The sequence below is a fragment of the Eurytemora carolleeae genome, unplaced genomic scaffold (assembly GCF_000591075.1).
Source record: "Eurytemora carolleeae unplaced genomic scaffold, Eaff_2.0 scaffold119, whole genome shotgun sequence".
NCBI classification, from domain to species: Eukaryota; Metazoa; Arthropoda; class Copepoda; order Calanoida; family Temoridae; genus Eurytemora; species Eurytemora carolleeae.
The window spans coordinates 249,304-264,013 of NW_019396072.1; the positions used below are offsets into that span (position 1 = coordinate 249,304).

General features: G+C 33.9%; 3 protein-coding genes across 7 annotated transcripts; 2 read left to right on the forward strand and 1 right to left on the reverse strand.

Annotated features, from left to right (window-relative positions):
* Window positions 1-115: 115 nt before the first annotated feature.
* Window positions 116-7,008, reverse strand: LOC111713012 (endoplasmic reticulum mannosyl-oligosaccharide 1,2-alpha-mannosidase). Of its 5 annotated transcripts, none has more exons than XM_023487828.1 (11): window positions 6,623-7,008; window positions 5,691-6,442; window positions 4,961-5,115; window positions 4,351-4,492; window positions 3,670-3,766; window positions 3,001-3,212; window positions 2,791-2,866; window positions 1,994-2,104; window positions 1,081-1,489; window positions 584-852; window positions 116-378 (listed from the first exon to the last, which is right to left on the reverse strand). In XM_023487828.1, exons 1-9 carry the CDS (start codon window positions 6,713-6,715, stop codon window positions 1,274-1,276), a joined length of 1,854 nt encoding a protein of 617 aa, XP_023343596.1. In that variant the 5' UTR covers window positions 6,716-7,008; the 3' UTR covers window positions 116-378; window positions 584-852; window positions 1,081-1,273. The 5 variants fall into 5 exon arrangements, with proteins under 5 accessions (XP_023343596.1, XP_023343589.1, XP_023343581.1 ...); XM_023487821.1 differs by having other exon boundaries at window positions 116-389; XM_023487813.1 differs by having other exon boundaries at window positions 565-852.
* Window positions 7,009-7,329: 321 nt separating this feature from the next.
* Window positions 7,330-10,978, forward strand: LOC111713045 (protein FAM172A). Its single transcript, XM_023487836.1, has 5 exons — window positions 7,330-7,438; window positions 7,792-8,166; window positions 8,700-8,776; window positions 9,024-9,200; window positions 10,647-10,978. Exons 1-5 carry the CDS (start codon window positions 7,366-7,368, stop codon window positions 10,938-10,940), a joined length of 996 nt encoding a protein of 331 aa, XP_023343604.1. The 5' UTR covers window positions 7,330-7,365; the 3' UTR covers window positions 10,941-10,978.
* A 241-nt stretch (window positions 10,979-11,219) lies between these two features.
* LOC111713054 (ER membrane protein complex subunit 8/9 homolog) lies at window positions 11,220-14,382 on the forward strand. The gene is made up of 5 exons (XM_023487847.1): window positions 11,220-11,490; window positions 11,572-11,682; window positions 11,901-12,003; window positions 13,578-13,717; window positions 14,119-14,382. Exons 1-5 carry the CDS (start codon window positions 11,230-11,232, stop codon window positions 14,164-14,166), a joined length of 663 nt encoding a protein of 220 aa, XP_023343615.1. The 5' UTR covers window positions 11,220-11,229; the 3' UTR covers window positions 14,167-14,382.
* Window positions 14,383-14,710: the final 328 nt, after the last annotated feature.

Below are 14,710 nucleotides of genomic sequence, written 5' to 3' on the forward strand. Positions count from 1 at the left end.
AATTTCTTGAAGAAAATACAATTCAAGTATTATGTGCGTATTTAGACGTAATAATAATCCAATATGATATGGGACGCTCAGTAGAACGAAGTTGAAACATTAAAATAAACGATTATAAAATCAATTTAATATTTATTTATAATCACAAGATGTAAACACATAAATTTAGAGTTGTCAAATTAAAATCATACAAAATAGTAGTTTATCAATATAGATTAGCATTACACAATACACATTGTTTAAGTACAGAATATATCAATTCTTTTTTCATCTTTGAAGATAAAATGAATTAAAATAAATACTCGTATTCTAAATAACGATCACAGTATAAACCAAAACAGCCCAACATTTGAATTGTGTAAACTTTATTAAATTTATCTTGTTTAGGGCTTACAAATATTACAGGAGTGTATATTTTTAAGAATGATTTTTGAAGATCTGGGGGGAATGACATCAAATGGCAAGTTTTTCATCTTAGATTTTTTTTACCTAATTTTATTTATTTACCCCAATTTCCCCTATTTCAAGGGGGGGGGGTATTTTTTTTTAGAAAATATACACCACTGAAATTTAATCATTTAACCAGGATTTCAGGAGTCATAAGCTTTTCATTTAAAGTCATTGAAATATATTGTCACTAGGTTTAAGAGTTTTAAAGCTGACATGGAAACATTGTCTCGTGTAGAGATATCACAAACACACACACTGTAAGCCCTGGCTAGAGAACAGTCCTAGTCTCGGTCTTCTGGTTAGATTCATGAGATCTTTTCTCATTAAAGGACGTTAGCTACAAGGACAAGCAGTGCTTAAGATCCATTTAATTTTGATGCAGATCCAGATCCTGGATCCGTACTGAGAAAAGGGATCCGGATCTAGGTCATTTCTTTAAGATTACTGAATTTTTTTAACAAAGAATAATTTTCAAATTTTTTATTTTATTTTTTTCGCTTATTTTTATCCTAAAACTTTATGAACCATTCAGAAATGAGGAAATTATTATAATATCTGTTTTTCAAAAGTTCAGAGTTGGATTTTAGGAGTAAAAAAGGTTTTTTTTGCAGTTTTTGGTTAATATTTTACCCCTTGGATCCGGATCCAGGAAGCCAAAATCTTGCTGATCCAACGTATCCAGATCCTAAGCACTCCTCAGGGAGAAATGAATAATAGGCTATGTAGTGATTGAAGTGAAGAAAGCAGAGTATTTTAACCAAAAGATCGGAAATACAACCGCTCCTTACTCAGGGTCTCCTGATATATCACAAGGAAGCATTGACTAGTGCGGGTAGAGAGGAAGGAGATGAGCTTCAGTATTAAACACCCATTTATCCAGGTCTATCTCATGCTTGTCAGCAAACAGAAGGTAGAGATACTTTAAGGTCTCGCCCAGGAAAAAGGACTCCATCATATCCTTGGGCCGTGTATCTAAGGGGTTCCTTACATTACTAATAGTAGTGTATCCTCCACTAACCTTTGTATAAATCTCAATACCCTGCAAATAAGAAAAAATGCTAGTATTGTCATCAAAACTTATCAAAGACTATAAGAAGTGCTCGGCGTTGCCCGTAGAGTTTTAGAAATATTCAAATTTTTCAAGAAAAAATATTTCGAATTTTATTTTGCCTTTGTTACCCTGGGGTAATCAAGGGTTCCCTAAAAAAAAGTCAGCCCATTCGGTCCAGCCGTTTGGCCAGCTATAGCTTACATACACATATACAAACAAAGTTATTTGTCACAAACTCTGATTTTCTTATCCCTTAATCTTTTGAACCAAATATCGTAGACCTTAGATATTTCAAACTATGAATTCTGTAAAATAAAATAATCAAAGTTTTACACTATCAGGTTGCAAAAATATAGGGATTTGATAATTTGAGTTTGTGGCAAAAACTCAATTCCTTTGATAAGCAAATAGATTCAAAATCTACATTAAAAAAGTCATTTTAAATAATAAGAAGATAATAGCATAACTAAAATACTACCAAAAACTCCTCACCTGAAAAATTTTCCACCCCCAATCTTGGTAGGTTTTGTTTCCTGTCATATAGTAGAGATACCACAAGCTCTCTATAGTTTCAGGACGCAGGAGATAGTGCGCGTCATTCGGCTAAATAACATTTATTTTATTATCAGAGTAAATATTTTATTTAAAAATGATTTAAGGGAAATGTATTCTTAATTTGAGCCAGAAAAATAATGAAATCTTTCTCAAACTTAATTTTTTAAACCCCCTCCCCCCCACTTTATTGTTCCGGATGACGACTTTATGGTGCCGCCTGAATTTTAAGCAATGATGTTAACGTTAATTTTTGATACTTTAAATATGTTCATTTGACCACATATGGTTTAAACTGCCCCCGGGGTGTATATTTTCAGAATTACGCCCGGTGATTTTTAATGATTTGAGAGGGAAAATGAAGAATTGGAATTGAAAAGGCAACTTTTTTTTTTATTCTTTTTGATACTTTTTACCCAAAAATTCATTTATTTTCCTCATTTTAGTGAGAAAACCCCCAAAAAATTCCGCTCCCTGGCTCCGCACAAGCATTTATATTTTCTGGAAAAAATAATTTTAAAAGGGGGGAAGAAAAATATTTTTAAAGGAAAATTGACATTATACATTCCCTGAACTGCCTTTGTCACGGACTGAGGCGGGATTTTTTATTTATCAAGTAATGTCTCGGCATCACTTAATAAGTAAAAATCACGCCTCAACCCATGACCAATGATATGAATGAACAGATAATTTAATCTAATTATTGAAGTGCATAATGTAGTCATTTATATACTAACCTTGGCATAAAAATCCTTAGTCGATCCCTCTGCAGTATTATAGTAGGTTATCTCAGGAGCTAGGAAAGTCGGTTGTCTAAAAAATTTGAGTTTTAAAAATATAGAATTATCATCGTCAGAAAGGTTGAAATAATGATATATAAACTAAAAAATCTAGCCAAATATACAAATTTTTATCCATTGAAAAGTAAGAGAAACAACTTATTCTACCTGGCAAAAGTCAGATAGCAAGTGTAAGCAAGGTCCTGAGCAAGATCCATATGTGATTGCGGCATTCCGTTTCTAAACCCTAGTGCCAGGGTTCCAGGAAGGAAGCAGGCTAACTCATCCATCTTAGGTTTAAAATCTTTTCCTCCGGACAGAATCTCTCCGAGGAAAACTAGATTATTTGGAACAGTTCTCCGAACCATCTTGTTCATCACCTAGAACATTATTCAATAAAAACCAATTCTTAAACTAGAAAAAGTTAATATAATTTAAATACACAATCAGACAATGAAGAATGATAAATTATGACTGAATATTTTTCTGATCAAAAACCCTTTCCCTTAAATGTGCAAAATATTTTTTTTTTTTTAGAATTAAGTCTAAATTATAGAAAATGTCGTATTAGTCCATTGTCAATCTTCTAGAAGTGTTGATAAGTCTTAAAAAATACAAAATTAAGGATTTTCGTATGTATCTTGATGTCTTTTCATTCTGAAGATTATTTTTAAATCATATCAGATTTTAAAAGTTTAATTCAGGATTTTATTTTTCAACAAACGAGAGGTGATATTTCCTTATATTGTGGTTTTGTACCCGGAGATAACTCCTTCGAACCTTTGCTCTTCAGAACCATGATTCTTAAAAATGAAATATTTAGAAATTTTGTCTCACCCCGAACATTGACTCGTTGTAATCCTTCTTGAGATACTCTATAGACTTCCCGGTCTGTAACCACTGCTTCAGTAGGTATTCATAGTAGGAGTCTCCCCTATTCTCAGGGAATATAGATTCAGGGATTATAGTAGATGTGGTTGATTTATCCATAAAGAGATTTAGTTGATTTATTTATATCAAGAATTGATTTAATCGATAATAATGACTTAGTTGATTTACTTACAGTGTAGAAATTTAGTGGATTTATCTATTTCTAGGGGCGCAGTTGATGTAATGAATTTAATGAATTTTTGATATCTGGAGATATAGCTATTTAATAAGTCGAGATTTAGTCGATTTCTTGATATTTGAGATTTTGTAGATTTATTTATAAAATAGATTTAGATTCATTGAAATCTATTTAATTCTATCTAGATTTAGATGATCTATTTATTGACTCTTGAAAAAAAAAGGTTTAAAGATTGCTATCGTAAATCATTCATGGGTTCCTTAATTTGCGTTGATAATTTCTTCAAATTTGGAGTTCCCTCTCAAAAATGTAAACAAATTAAATGTTTTGGATATTTTGCTTTATATGCTCCTGTCCAAAACCCGCCAGTGTTACTGTTAACCGCTGAGCAAATTATTTATCTAATTTATTTTTGCTGAGAGCAAACATAAACATCTTGTATTCCGTTCCTGGCGCCCATGGTTATAGTACTGTACGTTCTGAATTGTCCTGAGTTAGCATTGATAAATATAGGAACAAGTCCCTGGTTTTTATCCAAACCATGAACCAACTCAGATACCCGGGATACTGCATCCTCGTACTTAGAGTTCCCTAGACACAATAAAACTATGAAACCTATTTGTAATTAAAATAATTAGCAGACAATACATCATTTATAGAAATAGGGGTTGACGCTCCTCGCCACCGAAATGTTTCCATTTGTGATCAATTACGCAGTAAAGACGTAATTTCGAAACAAAATAACCTCACAAATGTTTGCTTAAAGGGACTGTCGACGTAATTCCCAAAAACTATCCATTGAAAGAGTTGCATTACCAATTAACAATGAGACCCTTAAAACCTTCATCTGAGTGAAAATTAGGAAGTTTTTTTCACTGGATTACGTTTACAGTTCCTTTAAAATATACGTGTTCATTTCATAGCTATGGGATTTTTATTTTGCTATTTGACATGAAAATAGAGAAATAAAGATATCAAATTGAAAGAGGCATATAATATTTAGCTGAATATGGATCCGGATACGTTTTTCCTAGATATGATTAAATAATTTTAATTGACCTGTAATCCTGGATAAATCTCTAAACTCTAGTTGTATTGTTGTAACCTCCGAGGTTGAACTATCCGGACTCCATTTAGGCGAGTGTCCAACCCCGGTCCTCAGGTTTACATCGGAGTAAGGAACTCCAGAAGAGGAATCAAAGGCCCCCATTAACCTGAACAAAGATGCACATTGTACGTGGTTCAGCTTGTCCAGTTAGGCCGATGTAGCAGGACAAAATACTAATTGATAACAATTCTTTGATTCCAAGATGCGCCTGGAGAGGTGCTTGAGACCATGATTAATGACCTGAAAAGAGAAAGCCTTTCTGTTGTCCAAAAAGAAATGCCTATAATGTTCCCATGGAGGGCAAGGAACCCTAGCCCAAAATAGTAATTCACAAATTTCTTGTAAAAGTGGAAATTGGAAATAACACAAAGTTCTGCCATTTCAGAAAATTTATTAAAATCCTTTTAAATAATATCGTAAATGCATTTAAGCATTTTCATTTTTAGATGTTTTTTTAAATTTAAAGCATGTTTTCTGCTTAAAAGCTTCAATTTTTTTCATGTAAAATTTTGTTAAAACTTAAATAAGAACACATGTTTCCTCTGATAATGTAACAATATCAAAATAAGTTAAAAATTACAAATAAAATTATTAAAAACTGATTCTCTTGGTTTATTTGTTATTTTAATGTCAAGTTAAATATCTTTCATTAATATTTTTTTCCGTTTCTTTTATTTTTACCTGTCTGCCAGGTCCACAGCTTTATCTAGGAATATTTGGTCCTGGGATAGATGATAGGTTGAGAGGAGACCACCTAGCACTCGGATGGTTGTCTCGAACAGGTTTACATCCTTGTCTGTAGTAAACTTGAGGTTGTCCTCCACCCAAACCCTCGCTTCCACATACTGCTCCTTCAACCCCATGACGAGCATAGTGTCCAGGCTGTCTATCAAGGTTAATCCAAGATCGAACCAGGTCTGGTGGGTTTTAGATATTGGTTTCAGATGATCTCTGCCCCAGGCGTATCTCCGGTAACCCTGCCAAGCATGTTGAAACGCACTAACTACAGCTCTCTGGCGATCGTTCTGAGGTCCGTTGAATTTGATACTTCCGTCCTTTGGAGGCAGTTTGTTTTCCTCCTGCTTCTCTTCTCCAGGTTTATCATCATGTTCCTCTACTGTTTCCTCCTCGGCATGATTACTGTCTCCCCCGTCCTCGTCTTCATCTTCGTCCTCATCATCGTCAGCACCTTCCTCCTCCATTGCAACATTTTGATTGTCATTGACGACCCCAAACTTGGGATTTTCAACCTCCTTTTCCTCCAACTTTTGACCAAATTTCGGCGGCCAGTCGTGTTTTGGCTCTGTCTTAATAGTCCGTTGTATGTTCGGATGTTTATTGTAAACATTCATGTGATAAAGAAATATGATTGAACATATAGTAAGGAGCATATACAGCATGCTTTTCTGTAATCTGGAGAGACGATTCCATTTCTGAAAGTATCATTATTATTATAATCATAATATATAATTCAACATATCTTCTCCCCCCGCCCCCTTCAAAATGTTTTTCAGTTGTGTTTGCCCACCCCCCCATTCTTCATATACACCCCTGCTATATAGTTTAGTGTTAGTCAAATTGCATTATACCAAGAAATAATCAAAGATTCTTACCCTCCAAACATTAAAAGATTTAGTCGGTGACTCAGGAAGAAAAACATCATTAATATCCAGAGCAACTTGAGCCGATCTCCCTAATGTATCCATTCTGAGTTTAAAAGTTCCACATCACCGGTATATAACAAGCCTAGGACTTCTAGGACACAATATTCTCCTCCTATACTCCCCTCAGTATGGAGCTGGAGTGGTACAAGACTGGAGAGGACTAAATTATCACCATTGCAGATAGATTTCTCATTTCTGTGTTTTGTCAGTGTCTTGTCACTTGTGTACAAATTTCTCCAGTTACACAGTTGAGCTCCATGTTTAAAAATTTGGAACAAATCAATATATTAACATCCACTATATTTTACACTTACTTTAAACTGAAACCAGAAATTTTTAAAATAGTTCAAAAAGTATTTCTTATTTTTCATTTCTGTTGTATTTGCGTGTAAAGTATAAAGGTTTCCTAACTGAATCTCCCTAGGTTACCAAATCTGCTCGGCATTAGCGCCAACACAGAGAATATTTTCGCACAGATAACTACGTTTAAGATAAGGATTTAAAAAGAATACAAGGGTGGTAGGCAGGCTTCTCTTTATATTCCCCTCCTCTAAAACGTGTTATTCTGATATTATACATTTATACATTATTTAATCTTTCCGAAGATTGCAGGAACTTACAAAATCATAGTCGATAATTTGAATAGATGTATTTTCAGATTATTTTTGTTTTGAAGCAGTTATAAACAGTTGATGAGTGTTAGAGGATTGTTAGTCCGAATATTATCATTCACCTCAGGAGTTCTTGGATGTTTGTTCGCTGAAGGTAAAATTTCGTTTAATATTTTGATTCAATCTGAGGTAATTTCCTAGAGTACGATTTTGGAACCCCCCTAATACAAATTTAATTGAAAATTGTTGAAAAAGTGGTCATGTACAAAATTGATAGGAGGGGGGGGGGTCCAAATATCGTTCTCTAGGACGGACCCCAATTTGAAATTTGGTTCCACCCTCAAAACTTAAATTTAAAATCTTTTATCCCATTTCAACACTCATCAAAATCTTATGTTCTTTTTTCTCTACCTTCCCTTGCTCTTGGTTTCTATTGGAAAATTGCCTATACTTTACTTGTATTTTGAATACACCTAAATGACTATTGATTACATTTATATTTTTCAGCTGAAAAGGATATAAAAATGTCGGAGTTCTCAGATTTTAAAACATTGAAAGATTTTGGATACGAGTTTAATCCTGCCGGAGAACTCAAACAAATTGAATCCGGAGAACCTTTCAAGTTCGAAGTTAAACCCGGAGACAAGAACTACAATCAGCAGCATTATGAAGCACTCGGAGAAGTTCTGAACCTGGAAGTGTACAGACTATTGGAGGAGAAGGCCGGTCTGAAGAAACTATATCTAAACCAAGAGTTAGATAGTTTCATATTTGTAAGCAAGGATTATGCAAAGAAGGATAAATTATTACTTCTAATCCATGGTAGTGGTGTTGTCAGAGCTGGACAGTGGGCCAGGCGTCTCATTATAAACAATGATTTAGGTTTGTCAATCATTCAGAATTTAGTTAATTTAAAAAGAAAATTATAACTCTAGAGACTCGACACTGTTAATATTTTCCTTCCTCATCCCGTCTTAATCGCGAAGTAAGTGGGGTTGAAAAGTGGAACCACTTTATTGTCCCGGCTTGATTTTGAGCAGAAATGTTCAAATATGCATAATACCCCGTGTTTTAGGTGTTGGTATATTTTACGAGACTGAGGCGGGATTAGATATCACGAGATAAGTTTAAAAATCGCAACAAACTCAAAATGTTAAAGCTAAAAAGAGGGGAATAAACTAAATCCCTTGCTATACACGATTAACCAATGGGAACAAAAGTGCTTAAACTCAAGCCGGAACAATAAAATGATCCTAAATTAAAGACCCACTTTATTGTCCCAGCTCAAATCCAGTCGGGAGAATTAAGTTGGTTTAGAAAAATTTATTTGAGTAAGGGCAAGGATGGAAAATAATGTGGTCAGTGGGGATACAAATGTTTTTTTTTCAAGTTTTTAAAAATAATATGTTGTTTAGATAAAGGTACCCAGCTCCCTTATATAGAGTTCGCATTGAAGGAAGGATTTGGAGTAATAGTATTAAACACTAATCAGGTAATATTTCAGGGGTGAATAATTTCAAAAACTACCCCCCCCCCCCCTGAAACCAGGAAAATTGAATTATTTGCCCCTTAAAAATAAGTTATTTTTTCCAATTCAACAGAAAAAAATGTTAGCGTACCGCCTTTTTTTCTTGAGCATTCTACACAAGGCTTAACAGTTCCCTGGATCTGAATTTAAAGGGTTTAAAAAGCTCTGCTCCTTTGAATCTTTTATACTTTTATATCTTCTAATATTATAGAACACGTACCTGAAGGATGAGAAAGAATTACAAATCCCCGAGAGTAGTTCTCCTGAAGAGCACGCCAGTACAGTGTGGAACCGGTTTGTACGTCCAGCCAACGCCGATGATGTTGTTATTGTTGCACACAGTTACGGCGGCGTAGTCGCACTAAATCTTGCCACAGATATGATGCAGGTATTAGACTAACAAAACTAATGGAGTCAATAGAAGATTTGAACATAAGAGTGACTGTAATATATATGAACACTAAAAATAACTGTAAGATATCAGAATATTGAAATGAACTGTAAGATATCAGAATATGGAAAAGAACTGTACGATATCAAAATATTGGAAGGAATTGTAAGATATCAGAAAATTGTAAGGAACTGCAAGATATCAGAATATTGAAAGTAATTGTAAGATACCAGAATGTTAGAAGGATTTATAAGATATCAGAATATTGAAAGGAACTGTAAGATATCAGAAAATTTAAAGGAACTGCAAGATATCAAAATATTAAAAGTAACTGTAAGATATCAGAATATTGAAAGGAACTGTAAGATATCAGAATATTGAAAGTAACTGCAAGATATCAGAACTTTGGAAGAAACTAAGATTTCAAAATATTGAAAAGAATTGTAAGGCATCAGAATATTGGAAACAGCTGAAAGATATCAGAATATTGGAAGCAACTGTAAGATATCAGAATATTGGAAGTAACTGTAAGATATCAGAATATTGGAAGAAACTGTAAGATATTAGAATATTTGAAGGATTTGTAAGATATCAGAATATTGAAAGGAACTGTAAGATATCAGAATAATGGAAGGAATTGTAAGATATCAGAATATTGGAAGAAATTGCAAGATATAAGAATATTGAAAGGAATTGTATGATATCAGAATATTAGAAGGAAGGAACTGTAAGATATTAGAATATTGAAAGAAACTGTAAGATATGAGAATGTTGGAAGAAACTAAGATAACAGAATTTGTAAGGAATTGTAAGATATCAGAGAAAATTTAAAGGAACTGAAAGATATCAGAGTATTGATAGTAAATGTATGATATCAGAATATCAGAAGGAACCGTTAGAAATCAGAATATCAGAGGGAACCGTTAGAAATCAGAATATCAGAAGGAACTTTAAGTATGGAAAAAATTGTCTCGCAAAAATTTCGCAATTCTTTCGCAGAAAAAAATGCCATGCAACATTTTCGGGTTTTTTTCGCGAATTTTCGCATTTATCTGTTTAGGAAAAAATAATCGATTTCCCCACCTCCTTCCTACCTAAGGTAGCCTGTAGTATCTATCTGTGAGTGGGAACAGTGTAATTTAGCCAAGTCAAATATAAACTTCCATGTCTAGCAGCTAGATGACTCTGTATGGGGAGGGTAAGCAGTTCTACCACATAATCAGAACCGTTTGTTTTCCCATCTTTGACTTTAATCAGCAATTCATCAGTTCTGTAAGATATCTGTATATAAGGATCTGGATTATTCTGGAAGTATGGATTGAAGGAAGTAAAAAAAGTTTGGGAATAGAAATTATAGATGTGATTGTTGATTCCGTAAGATATATCAATTAGAAATTAAAACAAGTTTAAAATTAAACTAAATCAATCAATCATTAATTGTAGGAGTTTATGAACCGAGTGAGCGGAGTCCTCCTAACCGACAGCGTACACCACGGACTGACTGGAAAGAATGTTCTCGACACGAAGCTGCGAAAAATTAGTAAAAACTACGTGGCCAGCTCTAAACCAGTGGGCGAGACTGTTTACAAATCCAAATCTGATATTCTCGCTGTATCTGCTGGACATGAGAAACATGAATGGACCTCCTGGTCCGCCATGTTGAATATATTCCAGGATATCAGGAATATATTCCAGGAACCTGATCAAACCCAAACCAAGGATCAAACTGAATTGTAAATATTTCATTTTTGAATTAAAAACTATTCAAAACTAAACTTTGTGTTTCCATCCATAAGGAGACCAGATACTAGTTCAGATTTTGTTCAAAATAGACAAATATTTTTTCCTAAAAAAATATTTTTGTTTTATAGAAACAAGTTAAATGTTCCGAAAAAAACATGTTTGAAATGAAAATATTGCAGCTAGAGTAGTTCACAGTAGCTGTAAATGTTTTATTGTGCAAAGAAGGAGTTTTACGTAAATGCATTTACACATCATTCCCGGTTGAAAATACAGTTGAAAACTGATGCAGAATCTTTCAAATAAATCATATTTATTATTTTTTTTTCAGAGAAAAATGTCTAATAGAGAATATGAGATATCTACCCGGGCCTACTGTAAGATGATTATGCATAGCGCTAAATATCCTAACTCTAGTTTGAACGGTCTGCTCTTGGCCCGAAGAGAAGATATGAACCGTGGAAAGACTGTTCGGTTCTGTGACTCCATACCTCTCTTTCATATTGCAGTTGGTCTAACTCCTATGCTGGAGATGGCGCTTGCTCAGGTAGGCGGGCATTAAACTCCGATCAATCTAGGATTAAGCTTAAGATCAATCTAGGATTTAATTGAAATATTGAATATTCAGGTTGAAACCGAGGTAGCTGAGTCAGGATTGGTTATAGCAGGTTTCTACCATGCTCATGATAACATCAAGGATAATCATATTGATGTATTCTCACAGAAAGTAGCAGATAAGGTAAGAACCTATAAAACATATCGAGAATGAATCTTATATTTTGGGGTTTCCTAGAGGGAGGTGGCAATAGAGGTGCAGCTTTGTAAAGGGGTCAGGGACGACAGATTAAAATCGTTCATTTGTTCAATATTCACTTCCAAAATATAAGTCCGTTCTCTGTATTATAGTATTTTCTTGTATGATTTTAAGATTTTAGTTTTTCATTGCTTTATTTTCAGATTCAAGAAAACCAACCTTCTGCCGTGCTTGTTACTCTGGATAGTAAACGTCTTTCTTCAAACATAGAATCCGCAGGACTTATTCTTTATCAGAATACAGACGGTAATATTATCTATAGAACACTTATTCTTTATCAGAATACAGACAGTAATATTATCTATAGAACACTTATTCTTTATCAGAATACAGACAGTAATATTATCTATTGAACACTTGTTCTTTATCAGAATACTGACGGTAATATTATCTATAGAACACTTATTCTTTATCAGAATACAGACGGTAATATTATCTATAGAACACTTATTCTTTATCAGAATACAGACGGTAATATTATCTATAGAACACTTATTCTTTATCAGAATACAGATGGTAATATTATCTATAGAACACTTGTTCTTTATCAGAATACAGACGGTAATATTATCTATAGAACACTTATTCTTTATCAGAATACAGACGGTAATATTATCTATTGAACACTTATTCTTTATCAGAATACAGATGGTAATATTATCTATAGAACACTTATTCTTTATCAGAATACAGACGGTAATATTATACAGATGGTAATATTATCTAAAGACATTCTTCATCAGAATACAGAGGGTAACATTATCAATAGAATTATCAGAACTACTTTTTTCAAAAATACCAAGACGATAATATTACTTATTTTAAACTTTGGTTAACCTTTGCAGAATTTGCATGTTTGTCAATATTTTCTAAAATGAAAGTTAGTTTATTTGTTTGTGAGTACATATTTATTTTTGTTACAGCTGTGAGAAAGATCTGATTTGATAATGTTGTTTCTCAGCTCAGTTCAGTCAAATATTTACACAGATATCTGTTCATTATTTGCTTGTCTCTGTGCACTAGATACAGTTATCTGCATTTTCGTTTTTAATAGAAAATAATAAAAACTGTTAAACATCGTGTACTGCATAACCAGAGCTGGGAACTTTAGAACGGTGGATATCGAGATGACAGCTTGATCCTCTCTTTTTCTAAATCTCGTGACCAACCTAATCTTGTATTTGTATCCTGAAAAGTGTATAAAATTCAACCAATCAAAGTGGAGTATCAGAAGCCGAGAGTTCTCTCTTTTAATTAAGATTAATATACAGCGACGGGAGGGACTCTCTAATTTTGAAAAAAAAACGGTTTTTGATTTTTCTGTACTAAATCCAAAAAGAGTGGATTAAGCAAGAAAGTGTCTACATTGGATATTCGGATAAAGCAGTCGGGATTAAAGGTATTCCTTAAATTCTGACCGGCGCGACCATATACCTTCCTTGGGGTCATGTGAGGTCGCACAAAAAAGTTTGTGGCCGGTCGGTCACCATTTTTTGACGAGTATTGGGTACAAACAAACCAACATCTGCGTGCGCTCACACATCGGTGGTCTGAGTGCTCAAAACTGGAAGAGCTTTCAGATCCTTTCTTCAAACCTGATAAATAATGATTAACCGTATGCTGCATGTGGATGCACTGCGCCCTGAAGGTGGTCTGGGGGTTCAAAACTGGAGGAGCTTTCAGATCCTTTCTTCAAACCTGATAAATAATGATTAACCGTATGCTGCATGTGGATGCACTGCGCCCTGAAGGTGGTCTGGGGGTTCAATGTCAGATTCCTTTTCAAATCTTTCTATTATTTCTTATTTCTTATATTGCAGGGAAATGGAAGGAGGTTGAGCGGAGCGGAGTAAAACTAGAACATGAAACTATATCTCTGGCTTGTGCTTCAGCTCTAGTACAGAAGAGGATATACAGAGAAATTGTGGATTTTGATAATCATCTCGACGATATTTCTCAGGTTAAACAGTTTTATCCAGGGATGTATTTTTTCTCGAAAAATTGTTTATCCCCCCCCCCCCCACCTTTTAAAAATCTTTTTTTTCATAAGACATACAGGCATGCGCGGCAAAGATTTTTATGTATTTGCTGAATTGGGGAAACTGAATGGATTTTTGGGTTAAAAGTATCAAAAAGGATAAATGAAACTTTTTGATTTCCAGTTTTATAGTTTTTTCCCCAAATCAACGAAAATCATTTTCCCCTAATTCTGAAAAATATAAAACCCCCGGGTTTATCCTTATTTGCTTAAATTGTCGTCTCCTAATCTTTTACCTATTAACACCCAACTCAAATATGGAAACAATCCTTTTAAATGTGGTTAAAAAATATTGTTTTCATAAACATTTGTTATTACTTTAGGATTATCTGAATGTAGAACTGAATATGCAGATAGATTCATGTCTCTAGTTTCAGTCTACCCAGTGCAATTCCTGGCATTATTCTCAGGATATCTTCTCCGATACTCACCTAAACACATTTTTATTCTCAATGTATACATAGAAACTAAGGTTTAACAACCTCCGAAATTGCATAGCTTCCAACACCCACCACCCAGTATCTATTTGCTTTGCAGCCTCTAGTACTACCTAATACTACTCAGCCTCCAATTCATCTAGCCTCCAACACACTACCTAGTACCTAGCCTCTACTCTCTAGGATTCCTCCAACTAAAAACTCGAAATCGTCTTCATCTCCATCATAACAAGTAACTTCTGTGCTAGACAGAGGAAAGGGTTTAATATGCATTGAAAAATTCTTAGTTTTTCTGTATATTCTGTTTTTTATTTCCTGGGTTCTTCATCAAAGTTTATTTACGTTTCGTATTTAGTTTTGCACTTTTTCTTGTGTGCTGTTTTCACTTATTAGTCATTTTAAATAACTTGAGGGAAAATTTAATTTCAAGTTTAGATGATTGCGTTGCATTTTTACAATTTTCTCAAAATATAAAATG

Excerpts from the sequence above, each read along its gene's own strand:
- LOC111713012 (XM_023487828.1), bottom strand. The coding sequence starts at position 6,715 with ATGGATACATTAGGGAGATCGGCTCAAGTTGCTCTGGATATTAATGAT. Across the intron at positions 4,493-4,960 it reads AGATTTATCCAGGATTACAG|GGAACTCTAAGTACGAGGAT; the intron begins GTCAATTAAAAT and ends TATTGTGTCTAG. Across the intron at positions 3,767-4,350 it reads ACTATAACCATGGGCGCCAG|GGGAGACTCCTACTATGAAT; the intron begins GAACGGAATACA and ends CCCTGAGAATAG.
- LOC111713045 (XM_023487836.1), top strand. The coding sequence starts at position 7,366 with ATGAGTGTTAGAGGATTGTTAGTCCGAATATTATCATTCACCTCAGGA. Across the intron at positions 8,167-8,699 it reads CATTATAAACAATGATTTAG|ATAAAGGTACCCAGCTCCCT; the intron begins GTTTGTCAATCA and ends TATGTTGTTTAG. Across the intron at positions 9,201-10,646 it reads TTGCCACAGATATGATGCAG|GAGTTTATGAACCGAGTGAG; the intron begins GTATTAGACTAA and ends CATTAATTGTAG.
- LOC111713054 (XM_023487847.1), top strand. The coding sequence starts at position 11,230 with ATGCAGAATCTTTCAAATAAATCATATTTATTATTTTTTTTTCAGAGA. Across the intron at positions 11,491-11,571 it reads TGGAGATGGCGCTTGCTCAG|GTTGAAACCGAGGTAGCTGA; the intron begins GTAGGCGGGCAT and ends TTGAATATTCAG. Across the intron at positions 11,683-11,900 it reads CACAGAAAGTAGCAGATAAG|ATTCAAGAAAACCAACCTTC; the intron begins GTAAGAACCTAT and ends CTTTATTTTCAG.